Below are 23,865 nucleotides of genomic sequence, written 5' to 3'. Positions count from 1 at the left end.
AAGTTTGATCTAATAGTATTTAATTATTGTATGGAAATTATACCTCTAAATGCAGTTTCATATGTTCATTATATATTTCCTTATATATGAATCTTTTTATACAATCCTTGCATTTATACTTGGCATCCATGTAAAGATTTTTCTTTGCCATTTCTTCACGTTCTCTCATAAAGTCTTCCATTGTTATATTCACTAATATTATGTTTGGTGTCTCTGTAAAAATAGTAAATGGTTCATATTCCATATAAATTATGTAATATAAGATATTTTAAACATTCTAGAGCCTGGCTAATGAAAGAAGATAATTGAATTATTTGAAAACTTTCGGATGGCAACACAGAATGTCATTTAATTTCTTAGGTTAGTATGATTTATTGTCTTGATACTTCATGCAATTACTCGTTTTTATTTCTATTATACATTTTTTCCGTATAGTTAACAGGTATAATAGCCTAAACATTGTTTTATTGATTTTTTGGTTTCTGATTTTGATTATTCCGAATAAAGTTGTGTTGTAGTTTTCCATGCAATGCTAGTCATTTTAAGTATCAATAGTAAAAGACTAAATACGTATACGTTTAATTTCATAGAAATACAGTTACTATCAATGTAAAAAATAATAAAATAAAATCAAGTAAGTCCCTTCTTATTCCTCGTCTATATAAATGACCTACCATTTCTTGTAAAGGAGCTTCACGAGATAGTACTTTTTGCTGATGACACTTCGCTTTTATTTAAAGTGAAACGACAAAATCCATCACTTAAAACGTAAACAGTACCATCTCCAGTGTAGTTCACTGGTTTAATACAAATAATCTTAAGTTAAACGAAAAGAAGACAAAATGTGTTAAATTTGTAACTACAAATGTAAAAAGTAGTCATTCTCAAATATTAATTAAAGACGAGGAAATAGACTTTGTTGATAATGCGGTGTTCTTGGGAATTACTTTAGATAGTAAACTCCAGTGGGGCCGACACATAGAAGGTCTTTCGAATAGGCTAAGTTCCGCAGCGTTCGCAGTAAAAAAGATACGCGATCTTACGGATGAGAACACAGCAAAGCTTGTTTAATTCCGCTATTTTCATAGTATTATGTCATATGGTGTTATTTTGTGGGGTAATGCAGCTGACATTAAATCGATATTTGTAGTGCAAAAGCGGGCTATAAGAGCGATCTGTGGGTTGTCCCCACGGGAGTCGGTCCGAAGCAAATTTAAGGAATTACATATTTTGACTCTGGCAAGTCAATACATTTATGAGAATATTTTGTATGTGCGGAAAAATATAGATATCTTTAAAAAGAATAGTAGCTTCCATAATTATAGTACTCGTAATAAAGACAAAATTAGCGCACCAACCAGAAGGCTGCATAAAACGAGTAAAAAGAGTGGCGGAGAGTTTATTGCCAGTTCTTCTCTTCCGTTCTACGCGCTTGATTTGAGAACTGGCAGTAAATGTAAAATTAGAAGCATTAATATGTATTTCTTTAATGACGCATCACAAGTGTACATTGTGTTACCTTTGAATAAGTTTAATCCACAAAATATATCAAACTTTTAGAGATACTATACTATTTTTTTTTTAATTTGCCGCGCTTTTTCGTTATCTTCTTTCATTAGCCAGACTCTAATAAGTCGCTCTAGCCTGCGAAGTACCTAGGAGACATATTATGTGCTTCTGTAAGGAGCTAGGCTGGCTTAGTTAGCCACAATGGACCCAGTGAGAGTCTAAATGCGAAAACTGAGTCCACCAACCTTTAACCTTTTAGGTGGGGTGACCAATTGAGGAATTAATTAATGATTTCATAAAGATATTTAATCATTTAACAGTTGGCAATGTTTGAAGGAATTATTATAAATTTACTATGAGCAATTACATAGAAATTAGGTTTTTTTTTAAATTATAAATACAGAATTAATTTATTTGCTTACTAAGCAATTTTAAGTAATAAGATCAATCAATCAATCAATCAATCAAAATACGTTTATTCAATTTAGATGCTTCTTAGAGCATGCTTATGAATGTCAACAACGTTTACAAAATTCACGAAAGAGCAGGACTACGCCATCCGTTCGCAAAACTACCAGGAGGCCTTGTTCTGAGAACGGGCAAGAAACTCAGCAAGTTTTGCCCTCCCTTTACATTACAATTATTCAAAGGAAAATGTCATAAACCACAACGTCATTAAAGTTACATAAGTAAAAAAAATAAAAATCTGTTCTGTGATTTACCACATTCACCATTACACACATATTCATAACACTTCAAAGATAACAAATCAAATTATAAGAATATAATTAGAACTATTGCCAAGCGTTTTTATCTTCCAGGTAGTCATTGACTGTGTAGTAACCTTTACACATTAAGGTTTTTTTGATATGTGTTTTGAATCTGATTAAAGGCAGTTCCAATATTTCACTAGGAATCATGTTATAGCAGCGTATACTTAGGCCCATAAATGAAGTATTTATTTTCTGCAACCTGTAAGACGGCTGGAAAAGTTTTCCCTTATTTCTTGTATTCCTATTGTGAATGTCGCTGTTCTTTAAAAGAGAACTAATATTACTACGCACAAAAATGATACAGTTGTAAATATATTGGGAAGGTACCGTCAAAATATTGATTTTCTTGAACAAATTTCTAAGTGAAGTACCTGGTTTCAAGCAATAAATTGACCTAATAGCACGTTTTTGCAAGATAAAAATAGATTGTATATCTGCTGCTTTGCCCAATAAAAGAATTCCATACGACATAACGCTGTGAAAGTAACTAAAATATACTATTCTGGCAGTTTCCTCGTCTGTGAGTTGCCTAATTTTCCTAATAGCGTATGCCGCAGAACTAAGCTTGTCAGAAAGTTTAGTGATATGCTGACTCCATTGAAGTTTTTGGTCTATTGTAATGCCCAGAAATACCGTAGAATCAACTAAATTTAGTTTTTCATTGTTCAATTTAAGCTCTATAGTTGTAGTTTTAACATTAGGTAAAGTAAAAAATCTTATGCATTTTGTTTTTGTGGCATTTAATTGTAAATTATTTGCAGAAAACCAGCATACTATTTCAGAAAGTGCATTGTTCACATCGTCAAAATTTGTCTTATATCTATTTACTTTAAAAATCAAGGACGTGTCATCAGCAAACAATACAATATCACATAATGGCTTTGCATAAGAAGGCAAATCGTTAATATATATAAGAAATAAAAATGGTCCCAATATTGATCCTTGCGGGACTCCCATTTTAATGTGTGATCCCGAAGATTTAGTTCCATTTATATCAACTTTATGAGTTCGACAACTTAGGTAAGAGGTTATTAGGTTAAGAGCTACATTTTTTATACCATAGTGGTCAAGTTTGCAAAGCAGAGTCTCATGATCAACACAATCAAACGCCTTGGACAAATCGCAGAAAACTCCCAGCACATTTTGAGTTTTCTCCCATGCATCAAATATATGTCGTAACAGAGCTATTCCAGCATCGGTAGTGGAGCGACCTTTAGTAAAACCGTATTGTGCGTTGTGTAGAAGACTGTTTGTATTAAAGAATGTAATTAATTGTTCTAATATAATTTTTTCAAAAACTTTACTTAAAGTTGGCAATATTGAGATGGGTCTAAAGTTAGTAGGATCTGTCCTGCATCCAGATTTAAATGAAGGTATTATTTTACTATGCTTCATTAAATCTGGAAAACTTCCTTCATCAATACAATTGTTAAAAATATACGCAAGATCTGGGGCAATAATATCTATAATGTCCTTAATAATACGTATAGAAACATCCCACAAGTCTCCAGAATGTTTTAATTTTAAAGATTTAAATGTTTTAACTACATCACCAGCGCCAACGTGCTTAAACTGAAAATTTATTTTGCATTCCGGTACGTGACTTTTAAGAAAACTAATAGCCTCTTTGGGAGAGGAATTAAGAGAAGATGTAGTAATTACAGGTATGTTTGAAAAGAAATCTTCAAAAATATCAGCAATCTCTGAGCTTTCAACAATAATCTTATCATCTACCTTTAAAAAGAATGAATTATTACGGGATTTAAGGTTTCCTGTTTCTCGATTTATAACATTCCAAGTAGTTTTGATTTTATTACTTGAATTCTTAATTTTCTCACGTATATGCAATGCCTTTGTAAATTTGCAAACTTTTCTAAAAGTTTTGGAATAATTTCTGACATATTCCATAAACACTGCGTTGTGATTATATTTTCTTAATGCATATAATTCATAAAGCCTATTCCTACTCTTAAAAATACCACTCGTGGCCCAGTCATCAAACTTGATTTTGTTGTTGCACTTTACAGTCTTTAATGGGTAAATACTATCAAACTCATTTTGAATAACATTAAACAATCTTTTGTATTGACTCTCCGAATTATTTAGAACAGAGTAATCTATTGCACAAACCTTAGAATTAATATTATGCCTAAAACTTTCGATGCGACTTTTTGTGATGGGGCGATACTTAACGTGCTTGGCTTCATCAAATATTTTGTCAGAGAAGCCAACTATCAGACCACAATGGTCAGAAGTAAGGTTTGTTATTACTGATTTATAAATAGGTTTGTCACTCGAAAATATGTTATCCAAACAAGTTGCTGAATGGGAGGTAATTCTTGTTGGTTCAGAGAATTGGTTTACTAAATTGAAACATTTAAACATTGAAATAAATCTAGTGCTTACTGAAGTACTTTCAAGTATGTTTATGTTAAAGTTTCCGCAAATAATGACCAACTTTCGTTTTCTAGTCAGTCTTTTAAGTACATCTTCCATTACTGACTCGAAATTGTAATAATCTCCGGAAGGGGGCCGGTACACGCATACTATACATAGTTCTCCAGTTCTACACAAGATAATTCAATAACACATTCAATTGATAGACTTACAATATCCTTACGATCTTTCGATTTGACAGTACTATTTATTAATATTAATGATCCGCCACGAATAGAACTACTTCTCATGAATACGCTACAATTGGAAGTTGTCAATAACAATCGTTTCATAACTTCTTAGCCAATGCTCTGTAATACAAATAACTTCAATTTCGCGACTTTTTGTAAACAGTTCTAATTCTAATTCCTTGCCAGCCAAACCTTGTAGATTTTGATAAACAATATTTAATAGTGCTTGCTTGGCTTTTGTCTTAGGTGCTAGTTTAAATTTGTAAAATGTAAATTTTTTGTGACAGTTTTACTACATGTCACCGTAGTAGTTTCTTTAAAATGATATGCTAATAACTTAGCAATTTCTTTTTTTATTTTATATGAAAGATACAATGTATCTTTGGTCAGAGTAAATTTAGTAACAAGATGTTTAATAACTATGATGCTTATAGCATCTTTAATATTTAATGTCTCTTTTTATTTTTACTTACCATTAGTTGTATTGTCTGTGTTTTTATTGAATGGTTTTACTTTTTTATTAGCCGTTTCCTTGTTTAACACTTTTTTTTTACATTTTTCAATTGTTTCATCCTTATCTAAAAAACTTAGCTCAACATCTTCCTGTTTAACTAACAGCAAATCACATTCTGAAAATAAACATATTTTGTTGGGCAATTAAAAAAAATTATAAATTTTTTAATCTTAAGTAATTTTTTATGTGTTTTCAAAGTGTCATAATAAAAGGTAGTTAACTAATTAGTTAAGTATGTTCAAAATTGTAGTTCTGATGACTGAGAACATTGACAAAGTTTATTTAATTTTTTATCAATAAGGAAACATAACAAATACAAGAAATATCAAAAAATATTCACAAGTGTCTTTAAATTGTGTCTAAAAGTGTCCTTAAATAAAAAGAAGACAATAATAGGCACAAAAATAAAAATGTGTGCGTGTACTAGGTGTACACACGTAAGAAGTGAAACTTCTTTATGACCTTATTTTTCGAAAAATGATCTACATTATGCAACTTTACAGAAATTGGTTAAATAAAGTTAAATTAGATAAAGTTTAACAAAAGGCTTTTATTATCACACACATGAATACAAATACAATTATTTCATTTTAACTTATTACTGTACTACTATGTAGTACTAAGATTATTACAGAATTTCATTAATTGTAATAGAATTATTAGTATTACTATCATTGTTATCGTTATTATATATTTTTGTTACTAATGGCTTCGAATCTCTTCGGACCAACCGTGGTAGGGACAAGAAAAAGATGGCGAGTAACCGAAAAATGTGACAAATGTGTGTAAAATTTTTTCCAACGCCGATAAAGAAGTTTGACTTCAAAAAGCAACATGGCGCGTAACTTGCTACAAAATTTCTCCCATACGTCGATAAAGAAGTTCCACTTCAAAAGATGGCGCGTAATGGAAAAATGTGACGCGTAACGAAAAAATGTTACACTAAATTTTTTTCCAACCCCGATAAAGAAGTTTCACTTCAAAAAAATATTGGTTGTTTGTAAAGTAGGTTTACGATTGAGATGTTTACGTGATAACGTCTTATTGGTGATATAAGTTTTTGGGAAGTAAGGAATTAATGAAGATAACAATTTTTTCAAATTTTAAATTACATCTATCGTTTTATTCACACTTTTGATGATAAATTTCGGGTGTAAAATGACAAGTTTACTTATTCGACTATGATATACATTTTGACGTCTTTAAAATCGTTTTAGTCGGGTGACATGTTCAGAAACTTGTGTCACACCAAAACCTCACGAGCGCGATCGCAGGTATAACGAGAGAGAGACGGACCGATCTCCCGTCTCATCTCGAGCGCTGCCAGTCATTCCGTGAATGTATGAAGAAAAATGTATATCATAGTCGAATAAGTAAACTTGTCATTTTACACCCGAAATTTATCATCAAAAGTGTGAATAAAACGATAGATGTAATTTAAAATTTGAAAAAATTGTTATCTTCATTAATTCCTTACTTCCCAAAAACTTAGACTTGCCTCAGTTTCCGCTGGTTCTGTGCTGTTAGAATTTTGCAGAATCATCATTGCTTCAAGCTCCTGTAGCACACTGTCGATGTTAAGATTTTTCTCGTATATCTGACGGCGTTCTATGATGACATCCTTGTTGTCGTTGTATAATTGTAGAAATTTATTGCAATCAACAATTTCAGATAATTCATTGCGGAAGGGCAGATACAGCAGCACCATCTCACGTTGATAGTTGACAATTTCATCTACTTCGTAATGCCTGTATCGTATGATCCGTCCCATCTGTCGTCTGCGATATTGTCTTGACGTCGTTTCTTCTTCGGTCTCTGGTTCCAAATTTTCATACTCATGCACGTCCACGTCGTCTTCATTGTCGATGAAATCTTGACATTTAGCATACCACGAAGCAAACTCGGCCAAATATACAGGTTCCAAGGAAGGAGGTCGTTCTTCATATCGCTGAATGATATTTTTGGTCCATACGTCTGTACTGTCAGCATCAATTCCTTCGCGATTCATTTGTACACGACGTTTGCGGCAACGTTGTCTCTCCGATGGCCATACTGTTGGTATGTACACGACTTGACGGCTTGTTTCGCTCATCGGTTGTCGTAATAAATACCACGCTGCTTCTTGGGCCGACATTTCAACTGCATTTAGAAGTTTAATACTCAAAGCCTTCAATTGGCCCGTGTAGTCCCGGTCAGGATGCTCTTGCATCATTTTCGCCAGCTCTCGATTCAAGTTACCCATTCCGCGAGCCGATTTGTTAACGTATTCCACGACGTACTGTGCGCAGCTATAATCATCTAAGACAAACTGGATGTCAATGTTGGAATTAATTTCACCAGCAAGGTAAGGGTTGAATGTGTTCGTCATCAGTTGGTCGAAGTTGCGTTTGAACAACAATGTTGGCCTGCGCAGAGTTGAACGCACTACGTCGAGGTATGCATCGAACGTCAAACTATGATCCCTCAGAAAGTCGTCCATGCTAGCATATGTACGGTCGCTAAGGGAAGTTCGTAGCTCTTTACCCTTTTTCTGGAATGCAACGCGGCGTCCATCAGTTTTTGGCATTGGTACCAATACACGGGTAGTCAGCATTGGCCAGTACGGGATTCCAAATCTGCAAGTCGTTTCGCCTCGTTTCGTGCAGGTGAAAGTGTGCTTATGTATTTGGTTGGAGTAGATGGTATCGTTAGGCACATCTTCTTTTGCAACTGAACTTAGTTTCTCCACAAGTTCGATGGTGTTGGGCATATTTTCTGAAACGGTTTCGAGGGGGTCGTTGTTCAACCACAGTAAAATATGAGCGTGGGGACTTCCGCGATGCTGGAACTCAATGCGAAGAAAATAATCCTTAACAAAGTATTGGCCGAACGGATTATAATTCGACTTCGCTTTCAACATGTTCATCAATGTACCAACAAGTTTGTGAAAATATATGCAGCACGTAACTGGATCGTCACTCACTAAGCTGCACCGCTCTGATGTGTTTAGATCTTCAGCAACTTTGCCAGGATATTTGTTACTCAATTTGAGGAGTAAGTTCAGTAATGTCAACCAGCGTACTTCATTTGCACTTAGAGTGAGAAAGATGGTCGGCTTCCCAAGTTGACGGAGCATAGCAAAGAGATCCCGTTTGCGAGAGGTCCAGTACTGGACGGAGTTTGGCACTGATTTCATAAAGGCAAGGTTTTGTATACCAAATTCTTTAAGAAATTCTGGGTCTTCTAACATTCGTCGAGTTACGTTTTCTGTAACCGGCACTTTCCGGAACGTGCTGTAAATTCCATCCACCATGCGTAGACGTAAGATCTTCATAGCAACGTACAAGATTTTTTGAGGCGTGGCGCCGCGTCTGTCACTTCGTCTTATTTCACTGGTCGCCATCATATAAGGTGTCACCGAAACTCCCATGTTGAAACGACGTGGTTCTCCGAAGTATATTGCAGGAAATGATAATTCTTCAGCATGACGGTCATAAATGATGTTGAGAGGCGTTGCCCGATGTCCTGGTGCGATGTCAAGACAATCCTCTTCGTTCCACAATAGTGTGTGCTGTCTAGCAGCAAGAATTTCAGATTCAGGTGTATATTCAGCAGAAATTGCTTCGATGCGAGGACCAGGTTCATCCGGCAGGATTTCTTCTGATGGCACTGTAAGCTGTAGCTTCGACAAATCTACTTTGATATCGTATAAACGATAAAGGCTCGACTTCTGAAGTACATCCAACCATTCCTTGATCGTACGTTTAGACGTGTATCCGCTAACGTAATTCGTTTTGTGCGCAAGATTCCGTTTTATGTTGACATTGATTACTTCGTCCTCATCCAGTTGCCGAGGTAAGCATTTCACCATTTCTTGCACGTCGACTGGAACGTTGATCACTTGTCCAATGATCCCATCATCATGACGGAGTCGACGTACTTGCATAAATGGCAGACGTGGTGAGATCAACCGTTCACTGATTGGATCCAATGGCGGTAGACCTGGAGGTACCTCAGGATATGTGAAGCCGTTCATCTTCGCAAGACTCGGAAGCTTTCCTGTATTCAGCGAACGTTTACAGTTGGCGCAAACCAATGTAAATTCCTGGGCGTGTACTTGCCGATTTTCCTTAACACACCAATCTGAGATTATCTGCATTTGTGCAGCAGTGATGGCTTTAAGGTCATTTCTGAACCATAATCTATCGCAAACCGAACAAGTATGGCCAAAATCGTTATCCAGGAAAGTAGATTTGAATCGATGTATTGACGAAGACCATTTTGTAGACCAGGTAGGTTGTTCTTGGTGCACTGCTGCTTTATTCGATGAAGTACTGGGTTGTGCAGCACTCCTAACGCGTTCGGCTTGACGCTGTCGAGATGCACGTTTTCGCTGAGCGCTGGTTTGTACAATTCTAGTTGTCTCCACCGTGCCGCTGGCGAGAGCTAAATTTGCAGCTCTACGTAGATGGTACGCTTTGCGTTGTCTTTCAGCGGCTTTTCTTGCAAACGCCGCGGCCTGTTCTGGGGTTCTAGTAGCTGCTACACGTTTTCTGTACTCACGATTTCGCAGGGCATTTTTTTCGGCAGTGGTGGGTATTGCAGACGTTGACGGCAAAGCATCCTCGGTCTCCATCGGTGTACTGGATGTTGAAGGAATGTGCGCACAGGGATCCATCATGTTGAGCGTGGTGATTTCTATGGAACACAAAATATTTTAATTCCAAATGAAATGAAGTCATTTGAAAGTTTTGTAAAATACACATTTCCTGTACTCACGGTTTCGCAAGGTATTAGATTCGGCGGGATTGGCTGAGTGTTGCACAGTGGGAGGTATTGCAGACGTTGAGGGCAAAACATCCTCAGTCAACATCGGTGTACTAGACGTTGAAACAACGTGCGCTTGGGGATCCATCGTATTGAACGTGGTGATTTCTGTTAAACGAATTGAACTTAATTTTCTAAAGAAATATTATCAACTAGCTTTCGCCCGCGGCTCCGCCCGCGTAACGTTTATTCCTTCCCTCGGGAATAGTAATATTTCCCGGGATAAAAAGTACCCTATGTCCTTTTCTACACCCCAGACAACGTGTATGCAAAATTTCATGGTGATCCGTACAGTAGCTAAAGCGTGAAGGCGTAACAAACAAACAAACAAACTCACTTTCGCATTTATAATATTAGTTAGGATTAAAATTTGTTTAAATAATTCTAATTCCGTTTAAATTATCAATAAATGATATTCAATCAATTAGAAATAAAATTTGAATTGAAATCAATACTAATTTTAAATGTTTGCATTTGTATTACGCGCCTTAACCAACTTGACACATGAGAATGGTTTCTTGCATTGTGATTGGTCGCTCGAGTCGTAGGTTAGAATGCATTGTTTTGACAGGTGGGAGATTTTAATTCGATATTCTAATCATTCACACGACGCGACGCGCTCCTTTATCTATTTTTTCCGTATTATAATTATTTAGGGTATGAGTACAACTATGTTTTTATTTAACACTACCACAATTCATTTTTGACGTGATAACGTCTATAAATCGTTTTAGTCGGGTGACATGTTCAGAAACTTGTGTCACACCAAAACCTCACGAGCGCGATCGCAGGTATAACGAGGGAGAGACGGACCGATCTCCCGTCTCATCTCGAGCGCTGCCAGTCATTCCGTGAAACTTGTCACGCGGAATCCTCACGATCGGAGGCTGGCATATATGTTTGTATAAATGTATAAAAGTATGTTTGTATGAATGTATGTATGAAGAAAAATGTATATCATAGTCGAATAAGTAAACTTGTCATTTTACACTCGAAATTTATCATCAAAAGTGTGAATAAAACGATAGATGTAATTTAAAATTTGAAAAAATTGTTATCTTCATTAATTCCTTACTTCCCAAAAACTTATATCACCAATAAGACGTTATCACGTAAACATCTCGATCGTAAACCTACTTTACAAATAACCAATTGACGTGATAACGTCTTTAAAATCGTTTTAGTCGGGTGACATGTTCAGAAACTTGTGTCACACCAAAACCTCTGTTTGAAAAACAGATTTTTTCAAATTTTAAATTACATCTATCGTTTTATTCACACTTTTGATGATAAATTTCGGGTGTAAAATGACAAGTTTACTTATTCGACTATGATATACATTTTTCTTCATACATACATTCATACAAATATCCATTCGTTTGTATGCCGCTAGAGTGCCGTTATACCTGCGATCGCGCTCGTGAGGTTTTGGTGTGACACAAGTTTCTAAACATGTCACCCGACTAAGCGATCGCGCTCGTGAGGTTTTGGTGTGACACAAGTTTCTGAACATGTCACCCGACTAAAACGATTTTAAAGACGTTATCACGTCATTTCCATCTTTCATTACTTTTACAAGTTTATTCAAGAATGTTAATTGTTAGTAAGTAGGCTATTTTATTTTATTCACCTTTTTTTGTTGCAATTGTTGTAACACTTCACTTGCACTTCACATTTTGTTTCACTGTTAAACATTCAACGAAAACTTAACCGCACGAGAAAATCTCCATTCGTTTGTATGCCGCTAGAGTGAGATGAGACGGGAGATCGGTCCGTCTCTCTCTCGTTATACCTGCGATCGCGCTCGTGAGGTTTTGGTGTGACACAAGTTTCTGAACATGTCACCCGACTAAAACGATTTTAAAGACGTTATCACAGGAATTAATGAAGATAACAATTTTTTTCAAATTTTAAATTACATCTATCGTTTTATTCACACTTTTGATGATAAATTTCGGGTGTAAAATGACAAGTTTACTTATTCGACTATGATATACATTTTTCTTCATACATACATTCATACAAATCTCCATTCGTTTGTATGCCGCTAGAGTGAGAGAGACGGGAGATCGGTCCGTCTCTCTCTCGTTATACCTGCGATCGTGCTCGTGAGGTTTTGGTGTGACACAAGTTTCTGAACATGTCACCCGACTAAGCGATCGCGCTCGTGAGGTTTTGGTGTGACACAAGTTTCTGAACATGTCACCCGACTAAAACGATTTTAAAGACGTTATCACGTCAAAAATTGATTAATTAATTTACTAAATAAATTATTATTTATAATATTGATCGTAAATAACTGAAAAACTCTTACCTCCTGAATGGATCTTCATTTTTTTTCGGATTCTGTACTCTTTGGCACGCTGTGCGGCTGATCTTCTTTGTTTTTGATGATTTACCGTTAGAGTTTCTTTTTTTTTCCGAGCTCTATACTCTCGCATTCGCTCTGCAGCTGTTTTTGGATAACCAGGGTGGATTGAAGAAACATCATTCGTTGCTTGAGTTTCATTCACACAGACATGGTTTGTGGTAGCAACTGATGCACTAAGTTGTGACCAATGCCGATGATGGACATCAACTTGAACAGTAACTACATTTGAAGATTCCTCAGGATTTGGCGATATTTCAATCGTTGATACTAAAAAAAATTAATTTATAAATTTCAAAATATATATATATATATATGACAAAGGTTAAGCTTAAATAACTTGAAAACTTGAAAAAAAAATGTGTGCGTGTACTAGGTGTACAGTGTACACACGTAAGAAGTGAAACTTCTATATGACCTTATTTTTCGAAAAATGATCTACTATATGCAACTTTACAGAAATTGGTTAAATAAAGTTAAATTAGATAAAGATTAACAAAAGGCTTTTATTATCATAGACATGAATACAAATACAATTATTTTATTTTAACTTATTACTGTACTACTATGTAGTACTAAGATTATTACAGAATTTCATTAATTGTAATAGAATTACAGTCAAAACCGTTTATAACGACATTGAAAGGACCGTATAGTTGCTGACGTTATATCCGATAGTCGTTATAAGAAATGTTATATACACAAGTACAGTACATTTGTATGTACATAGTTATATTATCATAGTTATCTATCTAGAATAGGTAGGTATGGGTTATAATATGGTATAATATATATAGTAATCAGTCATTTTGGTACGTTTGTTTTAGCCCAGTCTCAAATATTTTTTGAATTTTATCCATATGACATGAGATTTTTCTTCAATAGAAAAAACTTTTTTCTTTTTTTGCGACATGATAACACATAAATGCACAATTGCACACTCTAAACAACACCAACACTTTTAAATCAAACTGTTACTTACGCAGTCAATTAGCAAACTAATTACTAAACATGTGTAAAGTATGCAAGGTCAAATGGCCGGGAAGAGGTTCGGATGAGGTAGGAGAAAGTGCGTAGGTAATAATATACCTAAATATTCATTCAATGCTTATAAATAAGATTTAAAATCGTTAGTATTTTTTTGTTTTGCTGAGACAAGAAGCGGTTGGTCGTTATAGCCGATGAATATCGATAAAATTTCGTCGTTGTAAGCGATATGTCGCTGTATCCGATGTTGTTATAAGCGGTTTGTTTACTGAATAGTTTATTAGGGATTCGGACGGGACCATACAATCTGGTTGTAATAACGGATAGGTCGTTGTTAACGTTGTCGTTATTAACGGTTTTGACTGTATTAGTATTACTATCATTGTTATAGTTATTATATATTTTTATTACATAGGCTTCGACGCCTTTTCCAACGCCGATAAAGAAGTTTGACTTCGAAAGATGGCGCGTAACGGAAAAATGTGACGCGTAACGAAAAAATGTTACACTAAAATTTTTTCCAACCCCGATAAAGAAGTTTCACTTCAATAAGTACATATATATACATACACAAAAGACAAAACAACAATATAAAAAGGGGCTTTAAAACAGTAGGGGAGCATAAAAACATATAAACTTTGAAAAAGTGAGTGTTATTAGTAACAGGTAAATCAAATATTTTGCATAACTGAAGATGATTTAACATGAATATGAAACTTTATTAGTCCCTATATATGTATTGAAGTTAAGCTGCATGATTTTAATTACATATTTGAAACAATATGTTTTAAACAAACCTGCATTATTATCAGATCCATCCTGGATTTCATAACACACTTCATCATCTCTTTCATCATTTTTCTCCAACTTCACTCCAATATTACTGGTTTGTTCCGTTGACGTTTTCCCTTTTAACACTTTTTTTTTACATTTTTCAATTGTTTCATCCTTATCTAAAAAACTTTGTTCAACATCTTCCTGTTTAACTAACAGCAAATCACATTCTGAAAATAAACATATTTGTTGGGCAATTAAAAAAAAATATAATTTTTTTAATGTTAAGTAGTTTTTTATGTGTTTTCAAAGTGTCATTATAAAATAAAAGTTAATTAACTAATTGGTTAAGTATGTTCAAAATTGTAGTTCTGATGACAGAGAACAATGACAGTTTATTTAATTATCTTAATATATATAAATCTCGTGTCACAATGTTTGTCCTCAATGGACTCCTGAACTACCGATATCAATCAAATTTGCACACCGTGTGTAGTTTGATCCAACTTAAAAGATAGGGTAGTTTAAATCTCAAATTATAGTCGCAATATTATTTTATTGCAAAAATATTTGTTTATTATTTGATACAATTCTAACAGATGGCGCTGTGTTAAAAGTATCAACATTTCACATAAGCTATCTACCTTTCACATACGTTCTCCTACCGTTTCCCTTGAATAGTTTACTACTATGTAATATAACAAAAACCTTAGCCACAGTAACGCTTGGCCGAGTCTGCTAGTTTACCAATAAGGAAACATGACAGACACATCATAAATTCAACATATGTAAAAACGAATTATAAGCAAAAAATTAAACACAGCAATAATTTATAGTAGTATGCATAACAGGCAAATGCAATGTATAGAAGTAAAGTTGCATGATTTTAATTATTTGAAACAGTATGTTTTAAACAAACCTGCATTATTATCCAATCCATCCTGGATATCATCACACAATTCATCATCTCTTTCATCATTTTTCTCCAACTTGTAATATTGGAGTGTACATTTGTCAATTGTTTCATCCTTATCTAAAAAACTTAGTTCAACATCTTCCTGTTTAACTAACGACAAATCAAATTCTGAAAATAAATATATTTTCTGGTTCAATTAAAAAAAATCATTAAAAATTTAATCTTAAGTAGTATTATGTGTTTTCGAAGTGTCGTTTTCAATTAAAAGGTAATTAACTAATTGGTTAAGCATGTTCAAAATTGTAGTTCTGATGACTGAGAACATTGAAAAAGTTTATTTAATTATTTATCAATGACATGACAGGCAAATAAATATTATCACTATTGTCATACACAACAATTTATAGTATGTTTCAAACAAACCTGCATTATTATCAGATCCATCCTGGATATCATCACACACTTCATCATCTCTTTCATCATTTTTCTCCAACTTCACTCTAATATTACTGGTTTGTTCTATTCTTGGTGTGAGTTCATTTATTTTATGACTATGTAGATCTATAATTTTAGTTTGTAACTGAAGAATTGGGTGAGATTCTATATTAAGGTCTGTGATATCAGGGCCCTAGAAGTAAAAAAAATTAAAATGATAAACATTTAATGCAATTTTTTTACATACCTACACAGAAAACAAAGAAATCACTATTATTAAAACTGTAAAGATTCAAACAAATTAAATATCATGATGACCTATCATTATCACCTTATTGCCTATCATGGTAACTTTAACATGTTAATATTCATTTATTAATGTATGATATATATCATACTTTTTTGAAGTATGATATATATCATACATTAATAAATGAATTGTGTACTTGGTTGGTGTTATATATTAAGTTATTAATACATGAATAATAATTTCTGGAAATTGTATGTGAAACAAATTACAAAATAATAAAAGTAATTACATTTCAATAGTAACTCACATTTATTAAACTCTGCAGCCTTAATTGATTAGTCTGAACTGTTCTCACAAATAAATCGGCGTTACATGCCAATTTCTTACAAATATAACAAAGTTTTAAACAATCCTCCTGAAAAAATCTAATTGAATAGGGTCACAAGGTAAAGGTTAAGTATATGGCTATATAACTAGAGTTAACTATCTTCATGGCTAATTTCTTGTGATAATAAAATGCAAAAAGATAATAGTAATTATGAACAGCAAGAGTAAGAAGTGAGGCATATGCCATTTTAAGATGTTGCTGTGTCATAGTTCTAGTTTTCAAATAATACTACACTGGTCAAATGAAACATAATAAAATCTTTGTGTGCATTCCAGCTCCTTTTGGCATATAATAAGTTTATTTTTACCTGAAAAGCGACCCGCAAAGGTTCACTTTTTAATTTGAATGTTGATACACTTTCTTCACATAAACAGCCTATGCAGCGTCCAATCGACTTCGAATTCAACGTATTCATATTAGTATTTTAAAATAATTAGTATTTCATAATTCATAAAAATTTGTGTTTATTCATTTAAATTTATTAGCATCTTAGACTGAATCGCTTCAGAATTCAGCATTAAAATTTTAATAATCAATAAGCTGACAAGAAATGTCAAGTATAAAATTTAAGTGACAGCTCTACAGATCAGAAATTAATTTTCTTATTTATTATTTAATTTCAATAAGGTAACCGCTTTAATATGCGCTTATGAGGCTGCGGCCTCGAATTTCGCGGGCAGCGGGGCGGCAGCGGCTGCGGCGCGGGAGCGAGGCGGCCAACGCATACCTGTTCTCGAAACCAGCGGGCAGATCGCGCGGCACTATAGCGGTGTAGTGTTGTGTTCGTGGTTGTGTAGTCGAGATATTTGTTTTTATTCGCGAACGAAATGTCTAAAAAACGGCGACAACATCTTTTTGATTCAAATTTATTCCTAACGCTCGATTTATTGTGGGCAAAAATATGTTATATGCAAAAATATAGTTCCATATGGGTCTCCTTTCAAAGATTTCTGAAATAATTTGCTCTTGCACGTCCGAGGTCATTTTGATACGTCACAAAAAATATGTACAGCACTATACTACAATGCATACGCGCAACGCGGGCGGTCACCGCTTGACTGGATTGCGCCGCTCGTTACCCGCGCCCGCGCCGCTGCCGCGCCGCTGTTTTCGAGAACCGGTCCATTTGATTGTACGCATAATATCCTGCCGCTCCCGCGCCGCGGCCGCCGCCGCCCCGCTGCCCGCGAAATTCGAGGCAGCAGCCTTAGGCATGAGCACGATGTAATGGTTGCAGGTGCTTACTTTAGTAAAAAAACGATTGGCGATTTACTAGTGACAGAGCTCATTGCCTGTTCTTCTCGTCCGTTCTCGCAAACCAACTCGATAAGAGTACGGTCACTGAGAATTACTAGCAGTAAATGTATATTTATTACCATTTTTATAAAAGAAAAATCAATTAAATAATATTAATTTATTGTAGGCTACGCTAATTAACGACTCCGACGAGTCGTTCCAAATCCATTATTCGTTAAATACATATACAAAAAATGTGTGCGTGTACTAGGTGTACACACGTAAGAAGTGAAACTTCTTTATGACCTTATTAGTTATTTTTCGAAAAATGATCTACTATATGCAACTTTACAGAAATTGGTTAAATAAAGTTAAATTAGATAAAGTTTAACAAAAGGCTTTTATTATCATAGACATGAATACAAATACAATTATTTCATTTTAACTTATTACTGTTACTACTATGTAGTACTAAGATTATTACAGAATTTCATTAATTGTAATAGAATTATTAGTATTACTATCATTGTTATCGTTATTATATATTTTTGTTACTAATGGCTTCGAATCTCTTCGGATCAACCGTGGTAGGGACAAGAAAAAGATGGCGCGTAACCGAAAAATGTGTGTAAATTTTTTTCCAACGCCGATAAAGAAGTTTGACTTCAAAAAGCAACATGGCGCGTAACCTGCTACAAAATTTCTCCCATACGTCGATAAAGAAGTTTCACTTCAAAAGATGGCGCGTAACGGAAAAATGTGACGCGTAACGAAAAAAATTTACACAAAATTTTTTCCAACCCCGATAAAGAAGTTTCACTTCAAAAACTATTTTTTTAGCCAAATGCAGAATGAATGTTTAACACAAATGTTTGGAAAAACTATTTTGCCTGCATGAAATAGTTCATAAAAAACTTGAGATGACACAGGTATTTAATAAAAAAATGTTCTCTTTTTGATTTTATATTTAAGAATCAGTCTTCGGTCTTGGGTGCTTCTGGTATCTGCTGTTTGTTATGTTTGCTGAAAAAACAAATGATTGGTTCATTAAAATTGTTAAGCAAAGTCATCATTTGAAAAGACTTTTGACAATAGACGTAAATCTTATTTATGTAATATATAAAACCTTTCATAAATATAAAATTATAATATAATATGGCTTTACAGAATGAATTACAAATAAAACTACATATCTATAAATAGATGTATTATACATTATTTCTCTCGTCTGGCAATAAAAGTAAATCATGACAGTTACTTTCCGTTGCGAAATTTTTTAATGTTTAAAAGAATGTAAGCATTATTCCGCTAATAATGCTTTTATATATTCCCTTTGCACTCCAGGTTTTTTTCGCTTGGACGAACCGCCAACTCGAGATGATATCAACTTCACAGTCACTCACTATAATTCTTATTTTAAGCCGTCATTCCTCTCACTACATTACTGTCTTCTCCCCTAGATTAATTCGTTTTGTGTCTGCCGTAAATCAATGTAACCTCAAAATTCAAAGCGGCAAAGTCAAATTTGTCCGAACTGGAGCTAAACTGAATCTTCTCCATATTTTAGGGCTCATACACATTTTCCTTATTATATGACTGTTTCAAACGAATACTATTATACGGTATTGGCGCCGCTTGAGTGCAAAGGGCTAATATAGTAGGGATTGGAAATTGATAAATCCTAGAAACAAATTAACATTCTGTCGAAATTCAAAATATAACAGTTCTTCGTTAAAATAAATATTTTAATGTACCTTCTTTTGTGTCTATTTAGAGCACTTCGCTGCGTAAATGTCTTCATGCAAATGTTGCATTCAAATTTATCATTTAAATCATTTCCATGACTGCGTAAGTGAATTTTCCAATTATATTTCTTTGCAAAAGTTTTATCGCATTTCCTGAAACAATGTGACATTATATTCTGCTATTGGTGAGTTTTATAGAGGGAAATTCAATATGTTTGTAATGCAATATATTCAATATAATTATGTATAAATTGCCAATGAAAACTTAACTCTATTACATGAAAATTAAGTCGATGTTTGCTAACAATCAAATACGATTCAAAGACAAGAATCGGGACGTAAGGAAATCGGTCTAATGGGTATTTAATAAATACATATTAGGAGTTAAGCCGCGAATTTTATTAGTATAACAACAGTATTAGAAGAAACAATTACATTTCACTAACTGATAAAGACGCAAATATGTGTATTGCATTGGGGACGTTTATTAATCAATTTCAAAATAATCGGTTATCAGTTTGACAGATGACATTTTTGGAATAGGATAATATTTGAGTATGATATGTATGTAGTAATATGGATGATCGATATTAGAAAAACATCGATATTGACATCGAAGTCATAATCGAAAACCCAACATCGATGGTCGATATTTATCAAAAACCGAACATGATTATTGCATTAATAATTGACAAAGAAACAAAATTCAGTGAAATGGTTCGAAATTTATTAAGAAACAGAACAGATGATTACATATTTCGATATTTTTATCAACTGACTGAATGTAAAGTAATTTTGATAAAAGAACCTTTTAATCTATTTCTTTGTTAATAAAGAGTAGTGAGGAAGTGTGAGAGAAAGCGAGCGAGACTGTGAAGAACGAACGAAGGGAACGACCGGTGCGCAGTGAATGAATACGCGTTCAGAATTTTAAAAAACTTCATTTGTGGATGCGTTCATAGAAGACTTAAATTTTTTCGTAAGTTGCATTGGTCGTGCGGTAGGCCGTGAGTTAACATCGATGTTACTATTTTTTTCGCATAGCAACATCAATGTTTTTGCTTTCAACATAGATGATCATCGAGCATCCCTATAATGTAAAACAAGTTTTTCTTACCCACAAACAAATGGTCTTTCTGTAGAATGCTGAAGTCTATGAGCAGTCAACCGCTTCTTATCTTTCATAACTTTACCACATTGATCGCACAGGAATTCATTTTTAATACCGTGATCCTTAAAAAAAATTAAATTATCTTTTTAACTGTCGTAACAATGGTGGGTTTGAGTCTCGAGGCAAGGCAGTCAAATAAACGCAAAACTAGTCTCAGTTGTCACCGCCATAGGGGGTTGCGAGACTTAGAACTAATTTAATGTTTTTAATTTCGCACCTGAAACTCGAAATTGTCCATCGACAACAAACTCCTTATCTACAATTCTGTTATAAAACCCGTGTGGACCTACGGGATACAATTGTGGGGAGCTACATGTGACTCTAACAAAACTAAAATTCAAAGAACACAAAACTACATCCTTAAACAAATAAGCAACTCGCCTTGGTTCATAAGAAACGCTGGAGTACATGAACACCTAGGGATACCTTCAGTCAAGGAGGAAATAAAAGTATACGCTCAGAAGTACAAGACTAGGCTGGAATATCATCCTAACCATCTAGCTGTTCAACTCACCCTACCGGAGTATATAAACCGACTCAAAAGACGAAGAACCTTGGAGCTCAGCAGCATTGACTGAGCTAATATTATTATGGTAGATATTCCAAATGAGGAATATCTCCACCCGCAAACCATCCTACAACTCATCTGCTCATAGTCAGAAGACTGATTGCACGATGCGCTCTATTTAAAAAAAAAAAAAAACCGCACCTGAATTGGGCCTTTATTGCTTTGTATTAAAGAGTTTGATTTTTTTTATTGCTTCGTTTTACACAAATATTGTTTTTATTCAAGCCAAAATACTATTAAATTTTGTGGTAACATTCAGTGTCAATACTTTGTAAGACTCTTGTATGACAAAAACATATTAAATTTGGACGTATGGAAGTAAAAATTCGTTATTACAAAACTAGTACCTTTATAGCTAAAAATATTTTATTTTTAATTTTCAAATATAATTTTAAATATCATACCTGTAAATGTAAATTAAATTTTCCCTTTGATCCAAATTCCACAGAACAAAACATACATACATAACGCTTCTTTGTACAAACTTCTGGATGAAGAGATATTTTGTGAGATGTTAAATATCTGTAATAAATAAAGTAACTTTTTTATTTATTATATTATCACTACATATTAAAATATATTATTATGTTATAAAATTAATACTAATTATGTTTCATGGAAATACATTTTATCCATAAGTAGTACATTAAGACGATTTTTAAAAACTCTATGAGAAAGATCTTTGAATATTTTTGGTACATAAACCTTGATTGCCATTTTATAATTTCGAGTCAACAATAAAAAATATATGTTGAAAATAAAAAAAATAGGCTTCTACTGAATCAAACAAACTAAAAATTTAAGAAAGCAGTTGGTCTGTGAATATTATTGTGAGAATTATTATAAAAAAATAAAGTGATATAGAACATGGATTATTTTTTTTTAGACTGCACCTTACAAAAATCACATATTATTATCGTTTTTGAAATATCGATTTTCCCTTTCAGGAACAAGTGTTATAGAAAAACAATCCATTGATGTAAAGCCACTAAGCTATCACTACATGATGAATGAATTATGAAAATAACAATATTACCGATCCATATGAAAGCTAGCTCCGCAGACATTGCATACATAATCCTTAATGCCCTTATGTATATTTTGATGTTGGTCATACCATGTTTTTACATGAAAGCCTTTTCCACAGTCCGCACATGTATACTAAAGATACAAATATTTTCATATCTTATAATTAATTATAATCTAATCTAGTAAATCTAACACATTTTAAATATTTGTGAATTTTATACACAGGATTATTTTTACATAATTATTAGCAGCTTAAGAAGCCTTTCTGCATTCCTATCTTAAATAATTAGTTACACTGAAAATCAAGCTCATAAACTTTGAGATGTCCACTACAAACCATGCCATAGATGTCATACCTAGTGAGGAGAAGACAGACAACTAACCTTATATTCTTTTGTGTGTGTTTTCTCATGATTTTTAAGTACATGACTATACCCACTGCTGTATCCACATTTAAATGAGCAAATGAATTTTTCAGTACTATGTGATTTGCCATGATTCAAAATGCCATATGCATCATTGAACAATTTACCTGTAACATTGAAATAAAAATATATTACTAATTGAAATACCAGTTAGTAAATAACTTCAAAAATGTTACATCAATCCACTATTTTTTTAAATAATATCATATGGATTACTACTATATTCACAAACAAATGGAGAATGTGGGAATATGTCAAGGGACTCATGGGATTTTCTTATTATAAATTTTTATTCACACACATGTTACACAAGAAAGTTTGATATTTATCAAGCAATAAATCTTACCACATATTTTACATACAAATGACACAGTATGTTCGGAACAGCTTTGCTCTTGATTGCCTTTAAATTGTGCATCAATAATTCCACTTTCTATTTCCAATTTGATATCTGGTTTCTTTTCTAAATAATGTTTAAAGAGCTTATTTCTTGTTGAAAAAGATTTAAAACACATTAAACATAGATTTGGTTCAAAATCTTTAACTTTATCATTTGATTCTATTTTTACTATGGTATCATTTGTTTTTTCTGCTTTGATAATATCCTTGGAGTTTTCTTCTGCCAAACTCTTATTTACACATTCATATTCATTACTATCAGATGGCAAATTTTCATTATCACTTATAGGTATATCACAGGTTTCATTTAAATGACTTTCCTGTTTTTTAAATCTCGCTGCTTTCAAAAGTAAAATCTTTTCATTCTCAATAATTTTTTCTCTAAATGATTCAAAGTCGTTTATCTTAATGGTACAATCAGTGCATACTTGTTTCGGCAAATCACTGTTTAGCGACACCTAAAAAAAATTAAATTTGATAGTGGTCATAAATCAAAATTCATGTATTAATTGGACTTCAAATTATTTGACAAAGTAGAAGTCTGTTTAGAAGTTGGTTAATTATTAGGGTCGGACTTAGAATCCATGTAAAGTTAAACGACAGATGTAAACATTAGTCAAACGCCGAGCTACGGTGTAGAAATTAAACCAACAATGTTCATGTGTAAACCAAATCGATAGATGCCAAAAGATAATGGGTAACGCAGTTGTAAACATATTTACATTACGATAAACAATAACATACCTCTAATAAAAAATATTTATATAAAATTTGGGCCAATCGACAATTTTTTGTTAATTCGCTCATACTTTGGCTATTTTTTTTATTTAAACAAAATCTGCAGATTTCATTCATTATCAATTATTAAGCATCAAATTAAAATTATTTCGCTAGACGTAAAAAAATCAACAAGTAAACATTCGACTTTATTTATATTTCGCGAGT

The 23,865-nt window shown here is 33.4% G+C and overlaps 2 protein-coding genes across 11 annotated transcripts in view; both read right to left on the bottom strand.

The window, feature by feature from the left end:
* LOC125059060 (zinc finger protein 879-like) overlaps positions 1–16,882 on the bottom strand; it is a 47,644-nt gene extending 30,762 nt beyond the window's left edge. For 3 of the 10 annotated variants that reach the window (XR_007118605.1, XM_047663256.1, XM_047663259.1), the window contains exons 1-10: positions 16,655–16,874; positions 16,267–16,374; positions 15,698–15,902; positions 15,278–15,442; positions 14,382–14,588; positions 12,544–12,867; positions 10,182–10,337; positions 9,966–10,100; positions 5,383–5,538; positions 44–213 (exon numbers count right to left, since the gene is read on the bottom strand). Coding sequence is in view for 9 of the 10 variants with exons in the window: in XM_047663256.1 (XP_047519212.1) it covers positions 44–213; positions 5,383–5,538; positions 9,966–10,100; positions 10,182–10,337; positions 12,544–12,867; positions 14,382–14,588; positions 15,278–15,442; positions 15,698–15,902; positions 16,267–16,374; positions 16,655–16,762 (1,734 nt within the window). In the remaining variant the exon portion in view is untranslated. Of the gene's footprint in view, positions 1–43; positions 214–5,382; positions 5,539–6,921; positions 10,101–10,181; positions 10,338–12,543; positions 12,868–14,381; positions 14,589–15,277; positions 15,443–15,697; positions 15,903–16,266; positions 16,375–16,654 lie in introns of those variants that run through there. The other 7 variants (XM_047663255.1, XM_047663257.1, XM_047663252.1 and 4 more) reach the window with 7 other exon arrangements.
* Positions 16,883–18,541: 1,659 nt separating this feature from the next.
* Positions 18,542–23,865, bottom strand: LOC125059385 (zinc finger protein OZF-like). Its single transcript, XM_047663791.1, has 8 exons — positions 23,665–23,865; positions 22,868–23,378; positions 22,480–22,628; positions 22,104–22,228; positions 21,472–21,589; positions 20,446–20,561; positions 19,338–19,481; positions 18,542–18,606 (listed from the first exon to the last, which is right to left on the bottom strand). The coding sequence occupies exons 1-8, from the start codon at positions 23,773–23,775 to the stop codon at positions 18,558–18,560; spliced, it is 1,323 nt and encodes a 440-aa protein (XP_047519747.1). The 5' UTR covers positions 23,776–23,865; the 3' UTR covers positions 18,542–18,557.

The sequence above is a fragment of the Pieris napi genome, chromosome 19 (assembly GCF_905475465.1).
Source record: "Pieris napi chromosome 19, ilPieNapi1.2, whole genome shotgun sequence".
NCBI classification, from domain to species: Eukaryota; Metazoa; Arthropoda; class Insecta; order Lepidoptera; family Pieridae; genus Pieris; species Pieris napi.
This window is presented reverse-complemented; position numbering and strand designations above follow the sequence as displayed.

Bases quoted from the DNA above. Each gene is read 5' to 3' on its own strand.
- LOC125059385 (XM_047663791.1), bottom strand. From the start codon at position 23,775: ATGAATGAAATCTGCAGATTTTGTTTAAATAAAAAAAATAGCCAAAGT. The intron at 19,482-20,445 runs GTAAGAAAAACT...ACATTGTTTCAG, and splicing joins GAAAGACCATTTGTTTGTGG to GAAATGCGATAAAACTTTTG. The intron at 18,607-19,337 runs GTACATTAAAAT...TTGTTTTTTCAG, and splicing joins CTAAATAGACACAAAAGAAG to CAAACATAACAAACAGCAGA.